The 24,853-nt window shown below is 56.7% G+C and overlaps 1 protein-coding gene across 1 annotated transcript; it reads right to left on the minus strand.

The window, feature by feature from the left end:
• On the minus strand, positions 1–24,732 carry Syngr1 (synaptogyrin 1). Its single transcript, XM_013024788.1, has 9 exons — positions 24,584–24,732; positions 24,286–24,370; positions 23,999–24,094; positions 23,742–23,826; positions 16,515–16,648; positions 13,671–13,844; positions 7,575–7,812; positions 6,520–6,665; positions 1–1,947 (listed from the first exon to the last, which is right to left on the minus strand). Exons 1-9 carry the CDS (start codon positions 24,730–24,732, stop codon positions 1,726–1,728), a joined length of 1,329 nt encoding a protein of 442 aa, XP_012880242.1. The 3' UTR covers positions 1–1,725.
• Positions 24,733–24,853: the final 121 nt, after the last annotated feature.

The following is a 24,853-nucleotide window of genomic DNA, read 5'->3' on the forward strand; positions in this document are numbered from 1 at the left end:
GAGGGCTAGGGAGGGAGTACACGATCCATAGGTTGTCCCCGGCCCTCTGGGACCTACACAGAACCATCAGGTGCCAGGAACACTGGCAGCACCGCGGCCTCACCTCCTGTCTGGCACAGGCCCACTGCTCAGCCTAGCAGATAGCCTGTCCCCAAGCTGTCTCCTGGGGGACTGTGACGGAGTCCCTTCCCCAGATGTGACAAATGCAAGTCAGCAATGACGGCTGGGTTCTCTTCCAACACTGCTGCCCTTGAGCTGGGCTCCACTGCTCAGTAATGTTCTCTATGCCTCAGTTTCCCCCTCTGTTCAGGGCTGCTCCTCCCTGCTCTTGTCACCCTAGGGTCCTTGCTGGGAGCCGTAAACCTGCAGTGCAACTTGAAATACCTCCTCACTGTTCTGTATTCATCTTCCCCAGGCTCTGGGAAGATGGGCCCCACACACCCTGGGTCTCCCCAGATGGACGACTGGCACCTGGTGGCTGGAGCAAGCAGTGATCACCTGCCTGTGGGGTCCTGCGCGGGCTGTGGGGTGGTGGTGGGGACACCATCCCTCTGCTCTGCCCCCCAGGGGGTCGGCCAGCGTGCCCTCTGCACCCGCAGGAAGAGAGGTGCAGCACCGTCATGCAAGGACCCTTCCTGCCACTGCTCAGACCCGACTGCTGCCTGCAGCCCCACCCTGCTTGAGCCTCCGGATGCCCTGCTGCCTCGCTCCGTGCCCCCCTCTGCACAGCACTCTCCCTGTCCTTGGCGTGCCAGCTCACCCATGGACTCCCCACCCCCCATGGACCTTCCGGAAGGTCAGGGAGGGCAAGACCTATGCCCAGGCTGCTCCAGATCACTCCTGTGTCCTGGGAGGTCCCAGGGGTGGGATCGGGCCCCTGCGGGGTGACCAAGAAACCCGACAGCAACTCCCGCTCATTCACTTCCTGGATGCCAGGCCAGTCCCAGCACACTGCCCACCACCACCAGGGCCGGGCAAGGCTCGGAGAGCTCGCCCAGAGGCAGGCCTGGTTGGCCTGCTCTGGGTGGGCTACCTGTGGGACGGCTCCTTGCTTAGGAGGTGAACCCCAAGGGTGGGGTGCAGCCAGGGTACAACAGGTCCTGGGCTTGTCGTGGAGTCGGGGTGTCTCCTGGGCAGAGGGTCCAGGGCCTCCCAGGCAAGTCATGCTGATGGGGGTGGTGGGAGAGTGGGGGGGGGCTGGCACCGTCAGCTCTGGGCTCTCTGCTGCCCCACTGCCCTTGACCTCTCAGCCACCCTTTTCCTCAACTGTGAACCAGAAGCAGCTCCGCCCCCCTCCCCCCTGCAGGCCTGCTGCAACTCACAGGCTGTGGGTGGGTGGGCTGCAGACATCACACTCGCCCTGTGTCCCAGCCCTGCGCAGCCAGACTTCCCGCAATCCACCCAGTCCATCTGTCCCACCGCTCCTACCTCTGGGACCCACGGGGCCACCTCTGCACCCCCCTTTCACTACCCGACCAAGCACGGGCCTGGCAGAGTGGGTGCTCAATGAGTGCGCGGGGACACCATGAATGAATGCAGCCCTGACGCCTGCCCTCGGGGCCCCCACTGGGCGCACACCCTCAGACACACTTGCACACACATGGGCGCCCCCCACAAGGGCCGCCCCAGCCCCGCTGCAATGTGGAGGCTGAGGAGGTGCTGGGCAGGGTGACCAGGAGGGATGGGCAGGGCGGGGCTTGGGGAGGGGCAGGCGGTCCAGGGGGCTCAGTAGCCCTGCGACTGGTAGCCCTGTGGCTCGGAGTCGAAGGCATTGGCCGGCTGCTGGTAGGTGCCGCCCGTGCCGGCGGGGTCCGGCCCGGTGCTGGGCTCCGCGTAGGGGGCGTAAGGCATGCTGGAATCCTGGCTGGGGTCCATGTAGTCCTGGGAGAAGAGCGCCGAGTCGGCGCCAATCTGGTACCGCTGGAAGGCCAGCACAGCCTGGCCCGCCTGGGGTGGGGCCAGCGTGGACAAGGGCGGGTGGGAGGGGCGGTTAAGGGAGAGACAGACAAGAGCACTGGGTTAGTGATGGTTAGTAGACAGGATGCGGGCAATAGAGCTTAGAGATCCTCAAAGCACCTGCCTTGACTGGACAGGACTGTCCCCATCGTGCCCCTCCAACGTCCGGACCACATGTCTAGCCAGGATAAACCTCAGAAGCCACTGTCTTCAAACAAAATATTTTTTTTGTCAATCATGGGCTTGAACTCTGGACCTGAGCATTGTCCCTGAGCTTTTGTGTTCAAGGCTAGCACTCTACCACTTTGAACCACAGGGCCACTTCTGGTTTTCTGGTGGTTAACTGGAGACAAGAGTCTCACAGGGGGCTGGGAAGGTAGCTCAGTGGTAGAGCACTTGCCTTGCATGCATGAGGCCCTGGGTTCCTCAGCACCACATATGCAGAAAAAACTGGAAGTGGCGCTGTGGCTCAAGTGGTAGAGCGCTAGCCTTGAGCTGAAGAGCTGAGGGACAACACCCAGGCCCAGAGTTCAGGCCCCACGACTGACCAAAAAAAAAAAGTCTCACAGATTTTTCTGCCCAGATTGGCTTCAAACTGATCCTTAGATGTCAGCCTCCTAGGTAGCTAGGATTACTGGTATGAGCTGCCAGTGACTGGTTCAACCAAATATATTTTATTGCAACCGTGGAGAAGTCCCAGGAGCTCACAACTGCTTCCCAATTTGGGTTTGGGTATTATATGGAATGTCCCTCCTGCAGCCAGGGACAGCCAGGTAATTAAGTTTTGGTCAACAAGGTACCTCCCAGGTTCTCTGTTCTACCCTTTGATCTGAGGCCTGGAATGCAGGTGTGATCACTGGAGCTCTAGTTGCTAAAACGGGCCATGAAGACCATATGCCAAACTGCAGAGATGGAGGGCACTTGGTCACTGATGGCGTCTGAACCACTATGTCAGCCCTGCACGAGATTTGTTTAAATTGCTGTTATTTGGTATTTGTGTCCTTGCTGCTGAACCTGATTGTGGCTGAAATATTTGGTCAAACAAGTTCAGGAAACTGAGTTCAAGACAGTAAAACAAGTTGCAGAGACCACAGGACTTGTCAGGGCTCTGACGTCAATATCTGCTAGAGCCCCCAGGGAGAAAAGATGGAAGCAAACTCGCGCAGTACATGGCCGCTGTGTGCACCGTTAGCTTTGATATCAGTAAAGGCAACTAACTGCACTGTGAACACCAACCTGCCAGGCTAAGGAGCAAGGCATTCTTCCCACTGGATCCTGATTCCAGGCTGGCAATGAGATCTTTCTCACCTGGGGGCTGGACAGACTTAAGGCCGGAGTGTCAGGGGAGTTGGTACTGCAGTGGGGGTCTTCCCCCTGCCCTGGCCAAGCCCCTCACTCCTTCCTTGCCATCAGTCCCCTGACGTAGAGAGTTAAGCCCTCGGGGTCCTAATGGGCTGATGGAGGACAGGTAGGGAGTAAAGTGCCTAGTGGTCTATTCCAGAATGGTTTTTTGTTTGTCAGTCTTGAGGCTTAATCTCTGGTCCTGGGCGCTGTCCCTGAGCTCTTCAGCCCAAGGCTAGCGCTCTACCACTTGAGCCACAGCACCACTTCCAGTTTTCTGGTGGCTTACTGGAGATAGGAGTCCCATGGACTTTCCTGCCTGGGCTGGCTTTGAACTGCAATACTCAGATCTCAGACTCCTGAGTAGTTAAGATTACAGGTGTGAGCCACCAGTGCCCAACTCCAGAATGTTCTAAAAGTCCAGAAATTAAATATTATCAGAAGACCCTTTGGGTTGCCCTTTGTGGAAAGCAGCTGTTTGTTTTCCTCTCTCTCTTTTGCCAGTCTTAGGACTTGAGCTCAGGGCCTAGGCACTGTTCCCAAGCTTTTTATGCTCAAAGCTAGTGCTGTATCAGTTGAGACACTGCTCTACTTCTGGTTTTGTTTTGTTTGCTTGTTTTTAATTGGATATAAGAGTCTCATGGTCTTTTCTGCCTGGACAGACTTCAAGTTGTGATCTTCAGATCTCAGCCTCCTGAGTAGCTAGGATTATAGGTGTGAGCCACCAGCGCCTGGCTCCCTTCTCTTTTTTGCAATGCTGGGGATGGGACTCTGGGAGGGCTAGGTAAGACTTCTACCAATGAGCCATACTCCCAGCTTGGGGAGGCTCCTGGGGCCAGGGAAGCTGTGGTCCACCGTAGGCAAAGCACCAAACCTGGGGGAGGGCAGACAGGCCCAGAGCAGCTGGGAAGAGTGGATGCGGCCCTCTGAGTTCCCGCAGCTGGGGTTTCAGAGGCTGTGGCTGGAGAAGCAGGGCGGGGAGGGCTGCTGGCAAGCCAGGAGCAGCACACAGGAGCAGAGGACAAAGCCCGAGGCAAGGCCTCAGCCCTGCACCCGTCCTCACATCCCTGCCTCCTTCCTTCCCTGCCTCCACACAGGGGCCCAAGGCTGGAGCAGATGAGCTCTGTGGGCCTTTGGGAGAGGCCGTGGCCATAGGCATGGAGGACTAACTGTCTCTGTGGCCAGTCTTCTGCCTCCAAGGCCAGGCCTCTTTGGAGAGGCCTGGGACTGGCTGGCCTGGGTTGCACTGGGGAGGCAGCAAGTCCTGCCGAGAGCCAGGGACCTGTGTCCACTGGTCGTGGGTCTCGGGACTCATGGGCTCTGTCGGGCCTCCTCCAGGCAGCAGGCCGTGAGCGCGGGGCGCCGCAGGGCCAGGCAGCACAGTTCTGAGCTCAGCCCCCGTGAGGCTGACCACGACTGCCTCAGCACCCACAGAAGGTTGGAGGGGCGGGCGCTGCCCAGACACCGAGGGCCACAGAGCAGCCCGTCAGGGCACAGAGGGCTCGCCAGGAAAGGAGAGCTTATGGGAGTGTCCCCAGCTCTGGAGAGGAGGATGGATGGATGAGCAGAATTTACATTTATTGAGCATCCCTGTGGCCAAGCCCATGTTGGCCTTAGTTTTATTGCACAATTGCCTTGAGAAGCTGGCCTGTAATCAGCTGCAAGGGAAAATGGACTGAGGCTCAGAGAGGTGCAGAGATTAGCTCTAGGTCACACAGCAAAGGACCACAAGCCAAGCCACATTCTCTGACAGGCTGGGCCAGCCAGCCTCCATCCAGCCCTGGACAGGCCATCAGTCAACAGCTGAGCTCCTCCAACTGGGCACACCTGCTGGCAGCCCGGACTGCGTCATGGAGCCACTCATCCTCTACCAGCCTGTGGCCTACTTGGGGAGTGGTTCTTCCTGCCTTCCCCTCCCCCGTCTGTGAGCTCCTGGGCCAGAGACCCCACCTAACCCACCACAAGCACAAAACAGCTGCTCAATAAATGTTTACTGAATTAACAGATACAAAGAATAAACAAAAGAGATGATGAATGAATGAACAAATGAATGAACAAGTGGTAAGCTCGGCTGTCCCTGAAGCCAGCCTGCCTGCACTCCCTGCCCTGCGGGGGGGATGGGCTATGGCTGGGCAGTGGCGGGGAACAGTGTGCTGTACTCTTCCTGGAAGGAAAGGTCCTTCAGTCTGCGCACGGCCAGGGCTGCAGTCAGGCTCTGCCGGAGAGAGCAGGGGTGAGGCCGCTGGGGAGGAGGGGAGGACAGCGGTGCCCCACAGCACCTGTCTATCAGAGCTGCAGACCCACCTTTAAAGAGCTCATACCCAATCACCAGGCTCCTCTGCAAGTCCCACCCACATGGGGCCAGAGCTTTCAAACTCTTCCCACTGGGGGGAGGAGTGGGGGTCGCGGAGGGGGGAGCACCTTCTCAGCACTAAAGTTCTGTGGATCACCCAGATCTTCCTGTCCAGGCCTGAGACCTCAGGGCTGGCCACCTGAATCATAGGTCGCCCCTCCAGTGAGCAGTGCTCACCACTGCACTGAGGACCTGGAGCTCCTGAGTCTGCTTCCTGTCATAGCCATGATGACAGGCATGTGGCACTGTGCCCAGCGGCCGGTGGAGAGGGGGTCTCGGGAACGTTGTTGCCTGGGCTGGCCTACAACTGAAATCACCATCATGATCCCGGCCACCCAGGCAGGACCACTGGTACTCAGCTCCAGATCGCTTAACTTGAATAAATTACCCACAACGTAAAGACCAGAATTGGTGTAAAAACTATGTTGGTTTCTGTGGAAAAACCAAAATGCTGGCTTCTGCAGTTCCCATCCATGCTTGGCAACAGGGCGGGTCTTCAGATGTGTGCCAGGTCACCCAGGGGACCCTCGGCCCTCTCAGGCCCTGCCCAGATCCTGAGATGGGAGGGAGACCGGCGGGAAGCCAGGGGCAGTCTCCTTCACCCTGAGGCCTGGTCCTTCCCAGACTGGAAACTTCCAAATCTCCCTTCTTGTCGAGGCCCCCACCATCCTATCTATGCGGGGCACATGAGGACCACCCCGGAGAGATGGAGGATGCACGGCCCCCGAAGGCATCTCTAGGCTAGCAGGGTCGGCCTTGACCTGGAAGCCCACTGTACCCGGGGGTGCCCCAGGGGACTGGAGCAAGGGCTGCAGGCAAGGCCTGGGCTTGGCTGGGGGAACCGGGGGCTCAGAAGACACTGTACTCACCCAGGTGAAGATGGAGAAGAAGGAGAAGGCGATGGCGGCCCGGGCTGCGTCCGTCCCTTCGTTCAGTGGGTTGTCCTTGGGCTTGGACACCTGCCACTGATTGGCCAGGTAGCAGAAGCCCACAAACCAGAGGAAGGCCCAGAAGGCTGGGGGTCCCAAGGCAGGTTGTATAGGAAGAGTGACACATGGGGGTGGGAGGGGGGGAACACAGGAAACAGAAGTTCACAGAACCCCTCCCGCCAAGCAGAGGTGAGGGCAGAGGAGGGGCAGGCCGCCGGAAGATGTAGCAGGGAGATGAGGAAGACAGGGTAGAGCCAGGCCCAAGGGAGAGTGGCCAGGGCAGAGGGTGCCACGGCAGTCCACAGTATAGGAAGGACAAATGGGGGAGGGGAGGGGAGGGGAGGGGAGGGGAGGGGAGGGAGAGAGAATGAGCAAATTAGGCTGCAAGGCTCTGCCCTCTGCACTCTAAATTCCATCCATTTCCCTCTCTGGGGCCCTCGGCCCACCTGCTGCTGGCCTCCGCTTGGGCCTGCAGCACTGGGGGTGGGAGGGAAGCAGGGCAAGGGTGGTGGCTTTGGGGTGCTGAGGGGGGAGAGCTGGACTTCCTCTTCTAGTCTCACAGAGCCTGACACAGTGAGAGTCTCTGAGAGCTGGGTTCGGGGCTCAATAAGGGGTCCGCCAGGAGCAGCTCAGCGCACGCCATGTGTGAGGGGGGCGGCGGCGGGCGCAGAGCCCAACCCACAGACACACTGCTGGGGATCCCTGGGGCTCTGTGGAAGTGTAAGAGCCTTTCACTTAGTTCCAGTCCTTCCTGAAGGTCTAAGGAGCCCCAGGCCCCAGGCCAGGATGGCCGAGGCGGGCCCTGGAGCCCCCAGAGCAGAGCAGGGCCCTGCCAGAGGCTCTGGGGAATGGACAGGGGGTGCAGGTCTATGCTGGGCAGAGCCAGGACAAGGGGGAGACTGAGGCTCACGGGGAGGAGCACAGGGAGCACCGAGACAGGAAAGAGGGTCCCCCCCACGGCCTGCCCAGGGGCCAGGGGGCCTCCACAGACTCACCCGAGACACCAATGTCAGACAGCACGGCCTTCTTGCGGTCCTTCACGCTGCTGATCTGCGGGAAGTAGACGTCCAGGGCCAGGTAGAGCAGGCAGGTGAGGAAGGCCAGCACGCCCACGGCTACGCCGTAGCTGCAGGCGCTGGGGTTGCGGTTGTAGATGCAGAACTCCTCGCCCTCCGTGGGGCTGTTGAGGTAGCCCTCATTGACAATGGAGCCAAACACCACAATGGAGAACACCTGGGGGGGGTGGGGAGGGGTGAGCCAGGACAGGACACACCTGCTGACACTGCTGTCACCTGCTGCCTGCCCCCATGTGAGTTGGGACACACTGGAGGCTCAGAGTGGGGAGGCAACTAGCCCTGGGTCACACAGCTCAGGAAGAGCAATCGCTTCCTTCCTCAGCTACAAGGATCGAAGGCCCTACCACTTGTGGACTCCATGAGCCCATGGCTAAGGCCCCTGGGACTGGACTGTTCCCTGAAATGGGACCTTACTTACAGGCCACCCTGGGCATAAACTTGTCAAGCCCCTCCCCCCATGCTGCCCAGCCCGGTCCCCACCCTTTCTATGGCCAGGGCTGCGCAGGCCCTGGCAGTTAGATAGGGTGATGACTGAAAACCACAGGAGTTGTGTCCTCCCCTCAGGCCACCATGCTACCTCATTTACAGTCAGCCACCCCTGCAGGCTCAGCTCTGCTGGAGGCCAGCCCCACCTCTGCCACCCACATCCAGGTACCCTGCACCTGCTGACGGCGGCGGATTCTACCAGATAGCATATGGCAAAAGCGTGGGACACAGCTTCTAAGTGAGGATCACAAAACGATGCCGGCTCCCGCCTAGCTTGCCCCTTAACCCCTGCCCCTGGCCGCTGCTCACTTGCTGGAGGTTAGCTGTCACATTTGGAGCTGCCCCGCGGAGAAGTTGGCATGCGACTGAGGGAAGTGTGTAACAGCTGATAGGGAGCTGAGACTCTGTCAGCGGCTGGTGAAGCCCACCAGCACCACAGAAGAGAACTTGAATTTGGATCTGTCCTCAGTAGAGCAGTCAGATGAGACCACATCCCTGGTTGATATTGGGGCCGCAGCTTAAGGGACCCTAAGCATCAACACCCAGAAGTGCAGATTTCTAACACAGAGAAACTGTGAGATGATAAATGTGCGCTCTTATGCCGTAAGTTTGGTTACGCAGCAATTGCTAATACCTCAGTATCGCCAGCATTTTGCAGAAGAGGCGGTCAAGGCTCGGGTATTATGAACATGCCCAGTAAAATCTTAAGGGCCAGGCTTCCTCCTCAGGCCACTCACCTTTCCTAAGTTACATCAGGAGACAGACCAGGCCTAAGCGCCCTGAAAGTGGAAGTATTATTGTTCAAGTGGTACAGCGCTAGCCTTGACTGAAAAAGCCAAGGGAGAAGGTGAGGCCTTGAGTTCAGATCCCAGTCCTGACACACACAGAGGGCTCAGTCCTAAGTGTGGCCTGTGACGTGTCAGAGGCGGGAGCTGGGGGAGTTCACTTGTCTCTGCTTTCTGTTTTGCTAGAATAGGAAAGCAATTCCAACATGAGCCAGGAGGGGCAGTGAGCCTGGGTGTATGGACAAGCAAGAGAAGCACTGCTAATGTTCTCTGAGACATTATTGTGTGTGCACGCGCGCACACGCACACACACACACACACACGTGTGCATATAAGCATGCACATGCTGGTCCTGGGGTTTGAACCAGGATTTGGACACTGGTCCCAGAGCTTCTTTTGCTCTACCACTTTAGCCACAGCTCTACTTCCAGTGTTGTTGGTAGTTCAGTGGAGATAAGAGTCTCATATTGGCCTGGGAAGGTGGCTCAGTGATAGAGTGCTTGCCTTGCATGAGGCCCTCGGTTTGATTTCTCTGCACCACATAAGCAGAAAAAGCCAGAAGTGGCGCTGTGACTCAAGCAGTAGAGCAGTAGCCTTGAGCTGAAGGACAGCACCCAGGCCCAGAGTTCAGGCCCCATGACCAACAAAACAACAACAAAAATAAAAAACAAAAACAAAAAACCTACCAAGTTAGTTATAATTTGGCCATACAAAGAAGAGCCATGAAGGTGGTTCTTGAAAACAAGCCAGGCACTCAGGGTCACATATGGTCATGTCTTTGCTGGTACTGGGGCTTGAACTCGGGACCCTATGCTCTTAGTTGACTTGCTCACTCCTAGATGGAGCCCACTTAAGTCCACTTAAGCCACCACCTCCACTTCCAGCTTTTTGCTGGTTAACTCAAGATAAGAGTCTCTCAGATTTGTCTACCCAGGCTGAATCATGATCTTCAGATCTCAGCTCCTGAGTGGCTAGGATTTCCAGGCATGGTCACCAGTGCCCAGCTCTGATGCAAGCTAGATAAAGGCTCTTCCTCTGGGTTACAGAGGCAGTAATCTCTGTTTTCACTCCATACTGATCCTTTTTTTGGGGGGGGTCCGGTTGTGGGGCCTGAACTCTGGGCCTGGGCACTGTCCCTCAGCTCTTCAGCTCAAGGCTAGCGCTCCACCACTTGAGCCACAGCGCCACTTCTGGCTTCTTTTTGCTTATGTGGTGCTGAAGAACCGAACCCAGGGCCTCATGCATGCAAGGCAAGCACTCTACCACTGAGCCACCTTCCCAGCCCCCAGTGCCCAGCTCTGTAGGATGACTTTTATACTTGATAGACAGGAGTAGTAGGTGCCACAGGGCAGGGAGGGGGTGGGGTGATTACTCAATGGGCACAGGATGCTTTTATGGAGTGATAAAGGGTTTGAGACAGAGACAAGACAGGGCTGTATAGCACCAGGAATTCATTTTTTTCTTTTTTTACTCAGGACCTAGACACTCTCCTGAGCTTTTGTGCTCAAAACTAGTGCTGTACCACTTTGAGCCACAAGACCATTTCCAGCTTTTTGGTAATTTAGTGGCAATAAGAGTCTCATGGAGGGCTGGGAAGGTGGCTCAGTGGCGCTGTGGTTCAAGTGGTAGAGAGCTAGCCATGAGCTGAAGAGCTGAAAGACAGCGCCCAGGCTCAGAGTTCAGGCCCCACAACCGACCAAAAAAAAAAAGGCTCATGGATTTTTCCTTCCTGAACTGGCTTTGAACCTTGATACTCAGATCTCAGCCTCCTGAGTAGCTAGGATTACAGGCAGGAGCCACTGGCACTTGGATGAATTTTTTGTTGTTGTTGTCAGTCATGGGGCTTGAACTCAGGGCCTGAGCTCTTTTGCTCAAGTCTGAAGCTCTACCACTTTGAGCCACAGATCCACTTCTGGTTTTCTGGTGGTTGATTGGAGATAAGAGTCTCACAGACTTTCCAGTCTGGGATGGCTTTGAACCTGTGTCCTCAGATCTCAGCCTGTTAAGTAGCTAAGATTACAGGTGGAAACTACCTGGACTGGGCAGTTATATAAAGGGAAGAGGGAGGGGAGAAGAGAAAGGGGAGGAGGAGATCTGTGGTGTCCTGGCCAGCCACAGTATTTGCTAGTCCTGAGAGGGGATGTGTCTTCCTGCCATCCTCTGGACCCAGGGAAGGTGTCCTGGCCTCCCCAGCAGCCTCCAAAGCCAAGAGGGCTACTTGGGAAACCGAGGCTCAGAAAGTGAAACTCTCCAGGCTGGGAAGGTGGCTCAGTGGTAGAGCGCTTGCCTTGCATGCCTGAGGCCCTGGGTTCGATTCCTCAGCACCACATAAGCAAAATGAAAAAAGACAGAAGTGGCGCTGTGGCTAAAGTGTTAGAGCACTAGCCTTGAGCTGAAGAGCTGAGGGACAGCGCCCAGGCCCAGAGTTCAGGCCCCACGACTGGACCCAAAAAAAAAAAAAGAAGAAAGTGAAACTCCCAATACCTGGGTCAGCAGCACAAGCTGAACCTGAGCCCAGGTCTGCGGATTACAGCCCCTCCCTCCCTCCACGCAACCAACTGACATTTGCTTCAGGGGGTGGCCCAGGAAAAAACGTGGTGTTTCTAGAGACCCAGGGAACCAGGTGAGAGATGAGCAGGGAGGACGCCCTGCAGGGCAGCATCCGTGCAAAGCATTTGGCAAAAGTCAGACACACAGGTATCAGGCCTGCTGGGTTCCTATCTGAGGACTGCAGCCATGCAGGCTCTGGGGCCTTGGCCAGCTGGGGATGGAGCTCAAGCCTAGAGCACGTGCTTTGCATGTGAGGACTGGGCTCCGAGCCTTTCTCTGGAGAGAACTGCACACAAGCACCCAGAATACGCGGGCCTCAGAGGACTGGGGTGAGACCGAGGCCAAGAAAGAAAGAAAAACACCTGCGAGCCTTTCTAAGACACCGCTGCTTTCTGGGCTGGAGAAGACACTACTGCAGCCAGTGGGAAAACAGAAATAGACCCCTTGCAGAAGCAGGGACCAAGGGGCCTCCCCAAAGCCAGAGGAGCGGAGAGGGAGGCAGGCACAAGTCCGGAAGTCCAGGCCTTGGGGACTGCAGCAGAGGTGGAACGATTAACTCTGGGCTCTCTAGAGAGAAGACACAGGAACTCCTCTGAGAGGCCTGGAGGAAAGTGCTGGAGACGGTATGTCCCCAAGAGGGTGAAGAACAACATCAAAACACACTCAGAGCCAAGTATGGTGTTACACACCTGTAGTCCCAGAAGCAGAAGGAAAAGGTCTGGGCAAAATTAGGCAGATCATGTCTCAAAGGTAGAGGGATTAAAGCTGGGTGCCAGTGGCTCACTCCTGTAATCCTAGCCACTCAGTCAGGAGGCTGAGATCTGAGGATCTTGGTTGGAAGCCAGACCAGGCAAGAAAGTCCATGAAACTCATATCAACCACCAAAAAGCTGGAAAGTGGGGCTGTGACTCAAGTAGCAGAGCACTATCCTTGAGCAAAATAGCTAAGGTACTGTACCCAGGCCCTGAGTTCAAACCCCAGTACCAATACACATTGAGAGAGAGAAAGAAAGAGAGAGAGAGAGAGTCTAAAAAAGAGCGCTGGAGTGTAGCTCAAGTGGTAGAGTGCCTGCCTGGCAAACTTGAGGTCTTGAGTTCAAACCTCAGGACTGGGCGTGTGATCACCCTCAGTGGTCACAACCCCACAGCTCCAGTGGCCTCAGGCCTGGGTCAGCACTTAGCACAGATCTCAAGCTCCTGGGTGTGTGGTGGCACTGTGCTGGGAGGGGCACCCCGTCCTGGCCTTGTGGGTCAGGAACCTGTTGTGTGGTGACTTAACCTGAGCCCCAGATCCTGCATGGGCCAAGGGAGAACCTGGCGGCCAGTGGAGTCTCTCACAAGTGACCCGACTGCAGTGAGGGCCCTGAGCCAATCAGATAGCTGGAAGAGGTCGAAGCCACAAGTGCAAAGGCTCTAGGGTGCAAATGAGCGTGGTGTATCGAGAAGCTGCTGCAGGCCACAGCGGCTGGAGCAGAATGAGCGAAGGGGAGACCCCTGAGAAGTGAGGCAGGTCCCTGAGGTGGGCAGGGGCTGGTGTCCAGGACCTTGAGGGTCAGGGGCAGGCCCAGGAGCCACTGCAGACATGAAGAGCTGTGACCTTAGCTGCGGAGGAGCTGGAAGGGAGTCTGCAGGAACTCCAGCAGCAGCTGGGCGAGGGAACTGGGGCTGGGACTGGTGCGGGCAGAGATGGGAGAAGCGGTCTGGCCCCAGGGGTGTCCTGACTCCCTGCAGAATTCTCTCGGCCCTCCACCTAAGCAGGAGCAGAGCAGAACAGGACAGGAGGACGTGGCCCCCGGTTGCCTCGGCCTGCTGTGGCGGGGCAGCCCTGGAAGGGGCTTCCCCTGTCGGATGTGGTGAGCTGAGACCACGCTGCAACCCGCCAGGGGGGCCTCGCCCGTCCAGGCCACCAAGCTGGCCGCCACTGCAACACAAGTTTCTTGGAATCCAAAGCCGGTGCCAGTGCCACCCTGGTGACTTACAGCCAGATCTGCAGGGACCACAAGGAACTCCCAGAGCGGCACAAGAAGACACCAGACAACCGGAAACTAAACCAGAACGCAACTCTACACCAGCCTCGGCCGCAGAGGCACTGGGGGAATTCACACAACCAGCCGCGGGGCCGCACAGAACAGGGGGACAGGTGATGGCCAGGGAGGTCTGGGGGAGTCTGCTGCTCACATCCTGGAAAACCACACCTCCCCTTGGGCTCGGGAAGCAGCCCAGGTAAAGAGCCGGGTTTCTGCCTCCTCTGCATCCCAACCCGACTCTCCAGAGACGGTTCCAGATGGTGCGTGGTGCAGACCCACATCCAGCTCCAAAACCGAAGCACAAGGAAGCTCGGAATCAGGAAGTTGCAGGATCCTGGGTGGCTGGATTCAGAGGTGTAAAGAACCAGAGACTCGGAAGTGCTGTGCCCTCGGTGACCCTACGCATCTGCGGCGGCCCCTGCCCTGTTTCACAGGACTGGCTGTATGAAAATTCTGTATGGTTTCCCCTCTTCACAAGCCGTCACCCTTCCAGAACCTCCCGGGATGGGGAACTTGGCCACGCTCCAGCCTGAGCTGGCCTGTGGCCTCCTAGGGCTCTTGACACTCGCGTGAGCAAAAATGGACATGGAGGCTCAGACATCCTCCTGCACCGTTCCAGAACAGAAATCCTCCCCCCACCCCCGTCCACAAACCCCAGAATCAGCACAAGACCAAGGAGGGACACCTGCCGATGGCTGGTGGCCAGGTGGAGGGACAGACCACCCTGCTTTGGGGACCAGATGGTGCTCCTGCTTCATGGGCAGAACCCATCGGGGTGAGCCTGGGCCACGGGCGGGGCTCTCGGGAGGAGATGCCCAGCTGGCATGGGTGATAGAGGTCAATGCCCAGCAGGGACTTCCAGAGGTTGCGCTGTGAAGTGCTGGTTGGCTTTTCCCCAGCCAAGCTCGGAGAGATGACATCTGGGGCCTCATGGTCCTTCCAGCCACCCTGAGTGGGGCAGTGTGCCCCAGCCAGACAGCGGGAGCAGCCCTGGCCCTGCCCCCCGCTGCCCAGCCCTGCTGCTACTGAGAAAGCCCATCTCCAAGGGTGGCTCTGAGGCCCCTGTGTGGGCCTCTCCTGGCCGCTCCACGGCCTCATCCACAGCCCCATGCTGCTCCCAGGGCACAGGCCCCTCGTCCAGCCCCCCTTATACTTCCTCTCCTCACCCTTCTCCCCTCTCTCTCTTGGAGGCAGAACTGGGGTTTGAACTCCAGGCTAGGCAGGCATGGTAGCACTGACCACACCCCTAGCCCCTTTTGTGTGTGTGTGTACATGCACACGTGTGCACCAGGCCTGGGACTTGAACTCAGTCTCTTGGCTTTTTTACCCAAGGCTAGCACTCTACCACTTGAACCCCACCTCCACTTTGGACGTTTTGCACGTTAACTGGAGACCGGAGCCTTGTGGACTTTCCTGCCTGGTCTCCCTCTGAGCTGCAATCTTCCTAGCTCAGCCTCCTGAATAACTAGGGTTACGTGTGTGAGCCACTGGTACCCAGCAAGTGCTGGGTCTATGCACCGACGCCAGCCTCCCGCCGCAGGCCTGATCCTGCCTCTGGTGGCCATGCCGAGGGACGAGGCCGGCTGCCCACACCCCGTCCCCAGCTCATGTGAGGGAAACCTCAAAGCCAGCATAGCGTCTCATGAGGGAGCCCCTCAGGGCTGGGACGGGGTGGGGTGGGAGGGCGGCATGCAGGGAGCCAGGCCTCCTCTCCTCCCCGCAGCCTTGGCCCCAGCCCAGCCCGGATTAGGAGGTAATCTTCTCACAGCTGTCCCCACCAGGTCTAGTGGGGAGGGACGGGATGGGTCAGGCTCTCCAGGCGTGGAGATGACTCCCGTACCACTCTCTCCAACGGGGCCGGGGGCCCACCGGAAGGGTTCAGTGAGCCTCAAAGGGGCTCTTGGCTGTCCTGGGCTCCCTCTGGCTGATGCACGTGGGCTGTGATCCTGTGACCTCGCTGCCTCTGATATTTTGGGCACAAGAAAGGGAGGGGATAACGTCACCACCTGTGACAATGGCACAGAATCTGAGCCCCAGACTCAGCTAAGCCGCGGACACTTCAACAGCCTAGGAGGTGGCCACTGCTGTCCCCATTTTATACAGGAGTCGGGAAGGGCAGGGTTTACCACCCCAGCCTTTCTACCTTCCTGACACTGTTCCTCATCCCTTCTGGGGGGGGCTCCAGGGCCTCAGGGAGGTGAGCCAGCCCTGGCCCTGCCTACCTTCCAGAAGAAAGGCTGTGGGAGAGAGGCCACTGCTTTAAGAGTTCACCGCCGGGCTGGGAAGGTGGCTCAGTGGTAGAGCGCTTGCCTTACATGCCTGAGGCCCTGGGTTCGATTCCTCAGTACCACATAAGCAAAAAGAAAAAAGCCAGAAGTGGCGCTGTGGCTCAAGTGGTAGAGCGCTAGCCTTGAGCTGAAGAGCTGAGGGACAGCGCCCAGGCCCAGAGTTCAGGCCCCACAACCGGACCAAAAAAAAAAAAAAGAGTTCACCGCCATCACTGGAGCACCAAGAGTGGCAGGACAGGGTGGAGAGAGTAAGCTGGGAAATCCAGGAAGGCTTCATGGAGAAGGTGACCAAATGGGAATATGGGTAGGAGAAGAACAAAGGACAGTTCCCACCCCACTCACATACACGTGGAACCCTCCTGAAGCTGGGTGATGCCTTGGGCCTGGGAAAATCCATGTCCTTCAAGGCTCGAACCCCATGGGGTGACTTGCACCGGCCTCCGGTCCTCTAGTTACCGTCTCCTCGCTGTCCCTGAGCTGGGCAAGTGTCCCCTTGCTTGTGGCCGCTGCTCACTCCCACATGCGAGCCTTTCCCGGCCGCAGTTCTCTCTCTAGACGGTGAGTTTTCCCTGGCAAGGACCGGGCACAGGGCGCCGGGAGGAGGAGTGCTGTGCACTGATGGGCGGGTGGGCATGTCTGCAACCTTGCTGCCCGGGTTCAAGGGGGGACATGCGAATGTGCCCAGGCCCTCCCTGTCGGCTGAGATGCATCAAGAACAATCTGCCTCAGGATCTGGCAACATGAAGGCCACGTGAAGGTCGCGGCTGATCTTGACAAGTGTGGGGGAGCCAGGAAGAGCCTGCACGGGGACCAGGCCCGCCTCCGCCGGGGAGTACTTCCTGAGGGGGATAACAGCCACTTGTAAGGGAGAAGCAGAAAGGGCAAAGGGGCTGGAGGAGGGGAGGAGGGGAGGCCAGAGAAGCTGCAGATGTGCGAGAGGGGCCGACCCAGGGGCTGCGGAAGGAGGGGAGGGCGGCCGGGGTATGAGAAGGACCACCGATGACCACACGAAGCGTGGGCAGCAGAAGGCTTCTGTGACACCAGGGGACCAGCAGGGCTGGCCGGGGGGAGGAAGCAGCTTCCCAGGACTGCAGTGACATGGGGGGGGGGGCAGAAGGTCCAGGCATGGCCTCAGGAGTCAAGAGGGCCTTGTTTCTCACTTCCGGCCTGGGGCAAAAAAGGCCCCCACTGAGTAGCTGGAGACAAGGATTAGGAGACAGGCCCGGTGACAGCGCAGTTTATATAACAGGGTCACAGAGGTACGACTTTGGGAGCGGCTTAGGGGGTCAAGACTGGGGACACCATGCTCTGTGGGGACCTGAAGACCCCCAGCGTCTGCATGTCCACAGCTGGGGCTGCTCCAGCTCACACCCGACCTTTCCCCCAGGAAGGGTCCCCGTGTCCTGTGCCTGCCACCCAGCACAGGGGAGCCAAGGACAACTCCATCCCTGGAACACAGGGCCAGGCTGTGACACTGTGCTCCTCACACGCACGGCACGGCACAGCCCCGGGGTCCTCTGCTCAATCGCATGTGGAGGTTTACAGAGTAAACTCAGGCAAGGTCTGGATGGCAAAGCCTCAGTCCTTTGGCTTTCCTGTTTGTTTATTTTGGATGGAGTTCCTCACTATTGTCTGGACAGGCCATGGACCAGGATCCTCCACTTCACCTCTGGCAAAAAGGTAGCTCTTGACATTTCATCTTTGTTTTGTTTTTGTTTGTTTGTTGTGGGGCTTGAACTCTGGGCCTGGACACTGTCCCTGAGCTCTTCAGCTCAACATGAGTGCTCTACCACTTGAGCCACAGCGCCACTTCCAGTTTTCTAGTGGTTAATTGGAGATAAGAGTCTCACGGGCCGGGCGCTGGTGGCTCATGCCTGTAATCCTAGCTACTCAGGAGGCTGAGATCTGAGGATCGCGGTTCAAAGCCAGCCCGGGCAGGAGCGACTGTGAGACTCCTATCTCCAATAAACCACCAGAAAACCGGAAGTGGCGCTGTAGCTCAAGTGGTAGAGCGCTCGCCTTGAGCTGAACAGCTGAGGGACAGCGCCCAGACCCAGAGTTCAAGCCCCACGACCGACAAAAAAAAACAAAAGAGTCTCACGGACTTTCCTGCCAGGGCTGGCTTTGAATCTCAATCCTCAGATGTCAGCCTCCTGAGTAGCTAGGCTTACAGGCATGAGCCACCAGCACCCGGCTTGACAGAGCAATTGTCAGCTCTCATTGACACTGTCACTGATACCTGACACAAAGACAGAAAGACTGATTCTGGCTCATGGTATCAGGTCCATGGGGTCTGGAGTCACCTGGCCACACACACATGGGCAGACTGGGGGACGGGGTGTAGAGAAGGCTGGGGATGGGCGGGGTGGGGGAGGTTAGGGACCCAGAATAATGGAGAATCACACCCACTTCCTCCAGTTAAGTCTGACCTCCATGGTGCCTAAGGCCTCCTAGAATAGGGCCACCAGCCGGGAGACAAGCCTTCAGCACATGAGCCTATGGGGTATCTCACAACCCCAAAGCCCCCCCACCTTAGGAGCACAGGAAGAACAAGAATAGGTTCTTTCGGGGTACACGAGTTGGGAACCACCAGCTCCATCCAGCGTCCTTTTCCCACCCTGAGGCCCACGAGCACCGGCATCTAGCTCAAGTCACACACCAGGCAGGGCTGGAGGAGGCTACCACAGGGCACTTCCCCATGCTCCCGCTGTCCCCTCCCCCAGGACAGCTGGTTCTTCCGGTCTGAGTGCCAAGAGAGGGTTCTCCAACAGCACTGCCATCTGCCTCTCCTCTCTTCCCTCCCTCTCCTGGCTTTGTTCCTCGCCTCCCATCCTCCCTCACCTTCCTGCTTTTGCCCCCAGGCTCAGGTGTGCCTAGCCACTTGGCTCACTGGGTCACTGGGCCCTGTGCTGTGCTTGGGGTGCCTCTCAGGTCCTGCCCCCGCCCCCCAGCACCTATGTCAAATGGGGATGGCAGGACACACAAGGAGCTCACCACTGCCACCACTTTCCAGACTCCCCCAAACCAGCCACTGCAACTCATGTCACAGAGGGGAAACTGAGGCTGGGAGAAGCTGGGCTTTCAAGTCCCCCAATCCTCCAGCTGCCCCAGTAACCAAGGAAGCTCTCTCAAGGCATGATCGAAACCACAGTTCAGCATCTCCCTCAGGTCCCCTTGTGCTGGCCTCTCCTAGACCTGAGGGAGACGCAGCACTAAGCATTGGCCTTGACCAGAGGCAAGAGTCCAAGATGGACTGTGAAAAATGCCAACCAGGGCTGGGATGCCAACCAAACTCTGGTGGCTCACATCTGTAATCCTAGCTACTCAAGAGGCTGAGATGTGAGGATCAGGATTCAAAGCCAGCCAGGACAGGAAAATCTGTGAGATTCTTTTTTTTTTTTTTTTGTCGGTTGTGGGGCTTGAACTCTGCGCTTGGGCGCTGTCCCTGCACTCTTCAGCTCAAGGTGAGCGCTCTACCACTTGAGCCACAATCCCACTTCTGGTTTTCTGGTGGTTTATTAGAAATAAGAGTTTCACGGACTTTCCTGCCCGGGCTGGCTTTGAACCATGATCCTCAGATCTCAGCCTCCTCAGTAGCTAGGATTACAGGCGTGAGCCACTGGTGCCAGCAAATCTGTGAGATTCTTAACTTCAATTAACCACCAAAAAAAGCTGTATATGGAGCTATGGCTCAGGTGGTAAAGCACCAACCTTGGGACAGCACGCAGTTCCTGAGGGCAAGCCCCAGGATGGATATAAAGCAAAACAAAACAGAGGCTCACGCCTGTAATAGTAGCACTGCAAAGTGGTTTGAAGCCAGCCGAAGCAGGGGTAGAACTGTGGCTCACAAAGTAAAGCACTGACTTTGAGCAAAAGAAGCTCAAGGACAGCACCCAGGCCCTGAGTTCAAGCTCCAGGACCAGCAAATGCGAACAGCAACAACAGACCCAGCACTGATATATTCTCTCCTTGATTGGTCCTTTCAAGCCCCCAAAGAAAGATCCTTAATTCCAAACCAAAGGCGCCCCGCGCTCAGAAATGAACATGATTCCTGGTGGTAGCTGTTTCCCCTCAGGCTCCAGAACCAGGAAATGAGTCACCCCCGGCATGCTGCAGTCCTGTGGACTGGCAACAGATCCACACCTCTAACCCATACCAGCCTCCTGGGTCATGTGGGGAAATCAAGGCAGGAAAAGAGGAAGGGACACTTGCTGAATATCATAGCTACTCCCAAACCCAAATGGAGGTGGCAGCTCCCAGACTGCCCTAGACAAGGCTGCAACTTAAGCTCCCTACAGTGAGGCAGAGGAAGGCCAGGCCCAGCCTCGCCCAGCCTCGCCCAGCCTAGGAAAGCAGTGGCCTGGAAGAGCAGAAGCAGACCCCCCCCCCCAGGCAGAGGGGCTCCTGAAAGCTCCAGAAGCTCAGGGTCCAGTGTGGGTCTCAGTTAGGTGAGGTCTGCAACTTACATGATTTGGAAGCCCGACTGACCATCTCCATTTTGTGCTGTTCCTGGGGCTTGTATTCAGGGCCGGCGTGTTGTCCCTGGGTTTGTTTTCCCTCAAGGCTGGTGCTCTACCACTTGAGCCACCGCTCCACTTTCAGATTTTTTAGTGGTTAATTGGAGATAAGAGTCTTTTAGACTTTCTTGCCTAAGCTGACTTTGAACCCCAATCCTCAGACCTCAGCCTCCAGAGTAGCTAGGAATGCAGGTGTGAGCTACTGGTGCCTGGTGAGTGCTCTCTCTCTCTCTCTCTCTCTCTCTTTCTCTCTTCTTAATGACCTTCTCCCACTCTCCTTGTAGTACTGGAGAATGAACTCATGGCTGTGAGCATGCCTGGGCAAGAGCTTTACCCCCCACCTTTTAGTTTTTTTTTTTTGGTCTGTCATAGGGCTTGAATTCTGGGCCTGAGTACTATCCCTGAGCTCTTCAGCTCAAGGCAAGTGCTCTATCAGGTGAGCCACAGCACCACTTCCAGTTTTCTGGTGACTAATTGTAGCTAATAGTCTCATGGACTTTCCTACCCAGGCTGGCTTTGAACCACAATCCTCAGATCTCAGCCTCCTGAGTAGCTAGGAATACAGGTGTGAGCCACCGTGCCTGGCTCTTTTCGAACTTTTGAGACAGGCTAGCTTCCAATTTGAGATCCTCCAACCTCAACTTCCCAAATGCCAGGCTTACAGGCATGTGTCATCACACCTGACATCTGGATCTTTCTGGCATAAATTTTACAAACTCGCAAGTGGGCATGCACATGTTGGTGGAGCCCTCCAGGGGGGTGGTGAGGCACAGGTAATATAGGAATCCTAAATGCCAACCCTCCCACTTTGCCATGGGCTGAGGGGCTAATGCCAAGCAAGTTCCAGCAACCAGGAGGATCTGGTCACCTGAGACCTGGAGACCAGGAACCATTTGTTCTAGCAGACCTGCAGTATGCAAAGGGAGTGGTGTGCAAAGGGCCATGGTGTGCAAAGGGCCATGGGCAGGAAGGCAGCAGCACCCATCACCCCCCCTCCCTAACCTGATAAGATGTTTCAGCATACACACATTTCCCCAAAAGACTAAATATAGTACCAGAGTCTTCAACTTCCATTTCTTGCATAAGGAGCAAGAAACGTTTCTCTCCTTTTCTATTTCTCTCTACATTAGCCTTATGAAACTAAAATAAATCCTTGCTAAAACTTAAAAAAAGAGAGTACAAGGGCTGGGAAGGTGGCTCAGTGGTAGAGTGCTCGCCTCGCTTGCATGAGGCCCTGGGTTTGATTCCTCAGCATCACATAAACAGATAAAGCCAGAAGTGGCGCTGTAGTTCAAATGGTAGAGAGCTAGCCTTGAGCTAAAAAGCTGAGGGACAGTGCCCAGGCCTAGAGTTCAGGCCCCACGACCAACAAAAAATAAATAAAAATAAAAATAGCCAGCGTCTATGGCTCGCGCCTGTAATCCTAGCTACTCAGGAGGCTGAGATTTGAGGATCGAGGTTCAAAGCCAACCTGTGCAGGAAAGTCTGTGAGACTCTTATCTCCAATTAACCACTCAGAAAACCAGAAGTGGTGCTGTGGCTGGAGTAGTAGAATGCTAGCTAGTCTTGAGCTGAAGAGCTGAGGGACAGCTCCCAGGCCCAGAGTTCAAGCCCCACGACCAACAAAAAAAATTAAAAAATTAAAAATAGAGAACAATGGTTGAGGAGTTAGCTCAGTGGAAGAGCACTTGCCTGGCAAGTGCAAGGCCTTAAGTCTGGTCCTCAGCTCTGGAAAACAGAGACAGGGGAGGAAGGGAGAGAGAGAACAAACATAGCACTACATGAACTGCCCCAAAGGACAGTGTTTCCCCTCCTCCAGTTTTCTCAGTTATGGTATAGTTCATACGACATTATGGTCTTCACCATTTTTCTTTTTGCAGTGAGAGATCGAACTCAAGACAAGGGCTCTACCCTAGAGTTACATCCTCAACCCCATCCTCCTACTGTACAGTCCAGTGGTATTATCTGTTCATAGGTTTTTTGGGTTGGTTTTTTTTTGGGGGGGGTATGTGTGTGTACCAGTCTTAGGCTCTGAACTCAGGGCCTGGGTGCTGACCCTGAGTTTGTTTTTTGTCGGTCATGGGACTTGAACTCTGGGCCTGCACACTGTCCCTCAGCTCTTCAGCTCAAGGCTAGCGTTCTACCACTTGAGCCACAGTGCCACTTCAGGCTTTTTTTTTTTTTTTCTGTTTATGTGGTGCTACGGTACTGAACCCAGGGCCTCATGCATGCAAGGCAAGAACTCTTGCACTTGAGCCATAGCTTGGCTTTAAGCATTTCAGCAACTTTCCTGCTTGGGCTGGCTCTGAACTTGTGATCCTCGAATCTCAGCCTTCTGAGTAGCTAGGATTACAGAGCCATTGGTGCCTAGGATTCATATTTTTTGTCCAACTCTCATGCATGATTTGCATATTTTCCAATAATCAGCAGGGTTTTTTTAAAAAATATTTTTACTTTTCCCCCTTCTTTGTGGCAGTACTAAGGCTTGAACTCAGTACTAGGTTTTTTCCTTCACAGTTGGTACTTGACCAATTAATCCATGCCTCTAGTCCAGCATTTTACTTGTTAACTAGAGATAAAGTCTTGAGGACTTTTCTGCCTGGGCTGGCTTCAAACCTTGATCCTGATATCTCAGCCCTCTGCATAGCTAGGATTACAAGTGTGGAGACATTCGCTCTTTGCAAGCTTACTTATTATTTACTCTGTAAAGGTCTCAGTGTGCTGTATCAGATGCTCAAGGGGGGGAGGGGGGGAACACGCCCCTTTTGAGCTGGCCTGGGAGGTGGTTTGATTCCCACAATGGTTAGGCTTGGCCCAGATGATCTTCACACCTTTTCTGATCCTCAAGTGCCAGGACTCCACATTTCCCCCACCCCAGACTATGACAGGAAGTCTTGGGTGCCTGCGCTCACCCTGTCCTGGGCTTTTAGGTCTCTCAGTGCCCTGTCCACTCGGGGAGCCAGCTAGGGAACCGTACACAGTGGTGTTCAATGTGTGCTTGTTTTTCTCCATACCCATCCATACCACATCCTCCACATCCCAATGTGCGCAAGGATAAGCGCTCCCCATGCTGCAGAGCCCGAGGTGACCTCACCTTCTCCACGAAGCTCCTGGATTCCACAGCAGAGACCCTCTCCTGGCTCCCTCGTGGCTTCTGCCTGGGGCACCTGGCTGCCTCCCCAGTGGGACTGTGGGCTCTGGGGCACCAGGCAGCCAGGGCCTGAGTCATGCCACCATCCCTCAGGGCCTGGCAGACTCGATAAAGCGATGCTAAATGAAGCCATCACAAGCAGAAATGACCCAAGCACAGCAACTGCCCGCCCACGCCCCCACACAAAGCCTGCCTGTCAGAGTCCTGGGGAGGAGGAGGGCAGCACAGAGCTGGCCCACCTGACCTGGCAGGGTGCCCAGGAAGGGGGGGGGCTGGCTCCTACCTTTGCCTAAGGTCTGCCCCTGCTTCTGGTTGTTGGGGACTGTCACCGATGCATGGATTCGGTGCCAGAAACCCTTGTGGACATGCTGAGGACATGCCAAGACACGAAGACCAATGGCACAGGGGCTTCAAGGGGCCCCCTAAAGGGGCCAAATGGTCACCCTTCCTGCTGCCAGGACCAATCTACAAGCCGTCCAACCCATCAGACCCCAAAACAGCCCTGGAATGCTGAAGAGCCAGGCACTTCAGCCTGCCTACCTCACAGTTGGCTTCTGCCAGCCCCCAATGGGTCCTGTCAGTGTCCCTGCGATTCTCATCCTTCTGGTCTGGCAGCACCAGCGAAGGGCCCCAGACCTACAGAGACAAGACTGTCCACAAGGGAGGGTTTTTCAATCATGACCAGCTAACCAGGAAGCCCCAGGCACCCCCCTCCACAGGGCCCAGCAGGCCTCTTCGTACAACAGCTCTGCCCTGTCTTCAGCCCCACTCAGACCTGGTGTACCTGCCCCTGCCCCTGCCCCCTGTCTATTCCCCCCACCCCTTACAAGGATGCAGGTGCAGAACAAGCCTCTCATGGGTGGAGGGGACCTTCCTTCCAAATACCTGGCCCTGTAGACATCCAGGTGAGGACTGGGGGGGGGGGAGGGAGGAGGCCGCTGGCGGGGGAGGTGCAATGTTATGGATCCAGGAAATGTCACCGCCCAAGGGGCCCCCAGGAAGCTCCTCCCACCCTTTCTATAAGGGAAACTGAGGCACGACATTAGAGGTGGCCCCTCCCGGCTCGGAACCAAATCCTTCGTTTCGGCGGCGAGCGTTTCTAGGTGGTTCCCTGCCCAAGGTCACGCGGCGAAGACGCGGCTGTTGGGGGGGGGCTGGTATCCGGCGGGGGGCCCCGGGGCTCCAGCCCCTCGGAGCTGGGCAGCAGCAACCCCGGCCCCCTCCTCTGCCACGGGCAGGACGCGCACCCCAGCGGGCGACCCACACCCTACCATCGCCCCCCCCAAAATCGCGCCTCGGACCCGGGCACCGTCCACGGTCGCGCGCGACTCAAGCATCCAGCTGCAGAGCGGCGGCGGCCTGGAGGTCAGGGCGCGGGCGCGCGGGGAAACCGAG

Source organism: Dipodomys ordii, unplaced genomic scaffold (assembly GCF_000151885.1).
Source record: "Dipodomys ordii isolate 6190 unplaced genomic scaffold, Dord_2.0 Scaffold79, whole genome shotgun sequence".
Lineage (NCBI taxonomy): Eukaryota > Metazoa > Chordata > Mammalia > Rodentia > Heteromyidae > Dipodomys > Dipodomys ordii.

Excerpts from the sequence above, each read along its gene's own strand:
- Syngr1 (XM_013024788.1), bottom strand. The coding sequence starts at position 24,732 with ATGGTAGGGTGTGGGTCGCCCGCTGGGGTGCGCGTCCTGCCCGTGGCA. Across the intron at positions 13,845-16,514 it reads TCATGTTGCCAGATCCTGAG|CCACCCAGGATCCTGCAACT; the intron begins GCAGATTGTTCT and ends CTCTGAATCCAG. Across the intron at positions 7,813-13,670 it reads CTTCCCGAGCCCAAGGGGAG|GTGTTCTCCATTGTGGTGTT; the intron begins GTGTGGTTTTCC and ends CACCCCCCCCAG.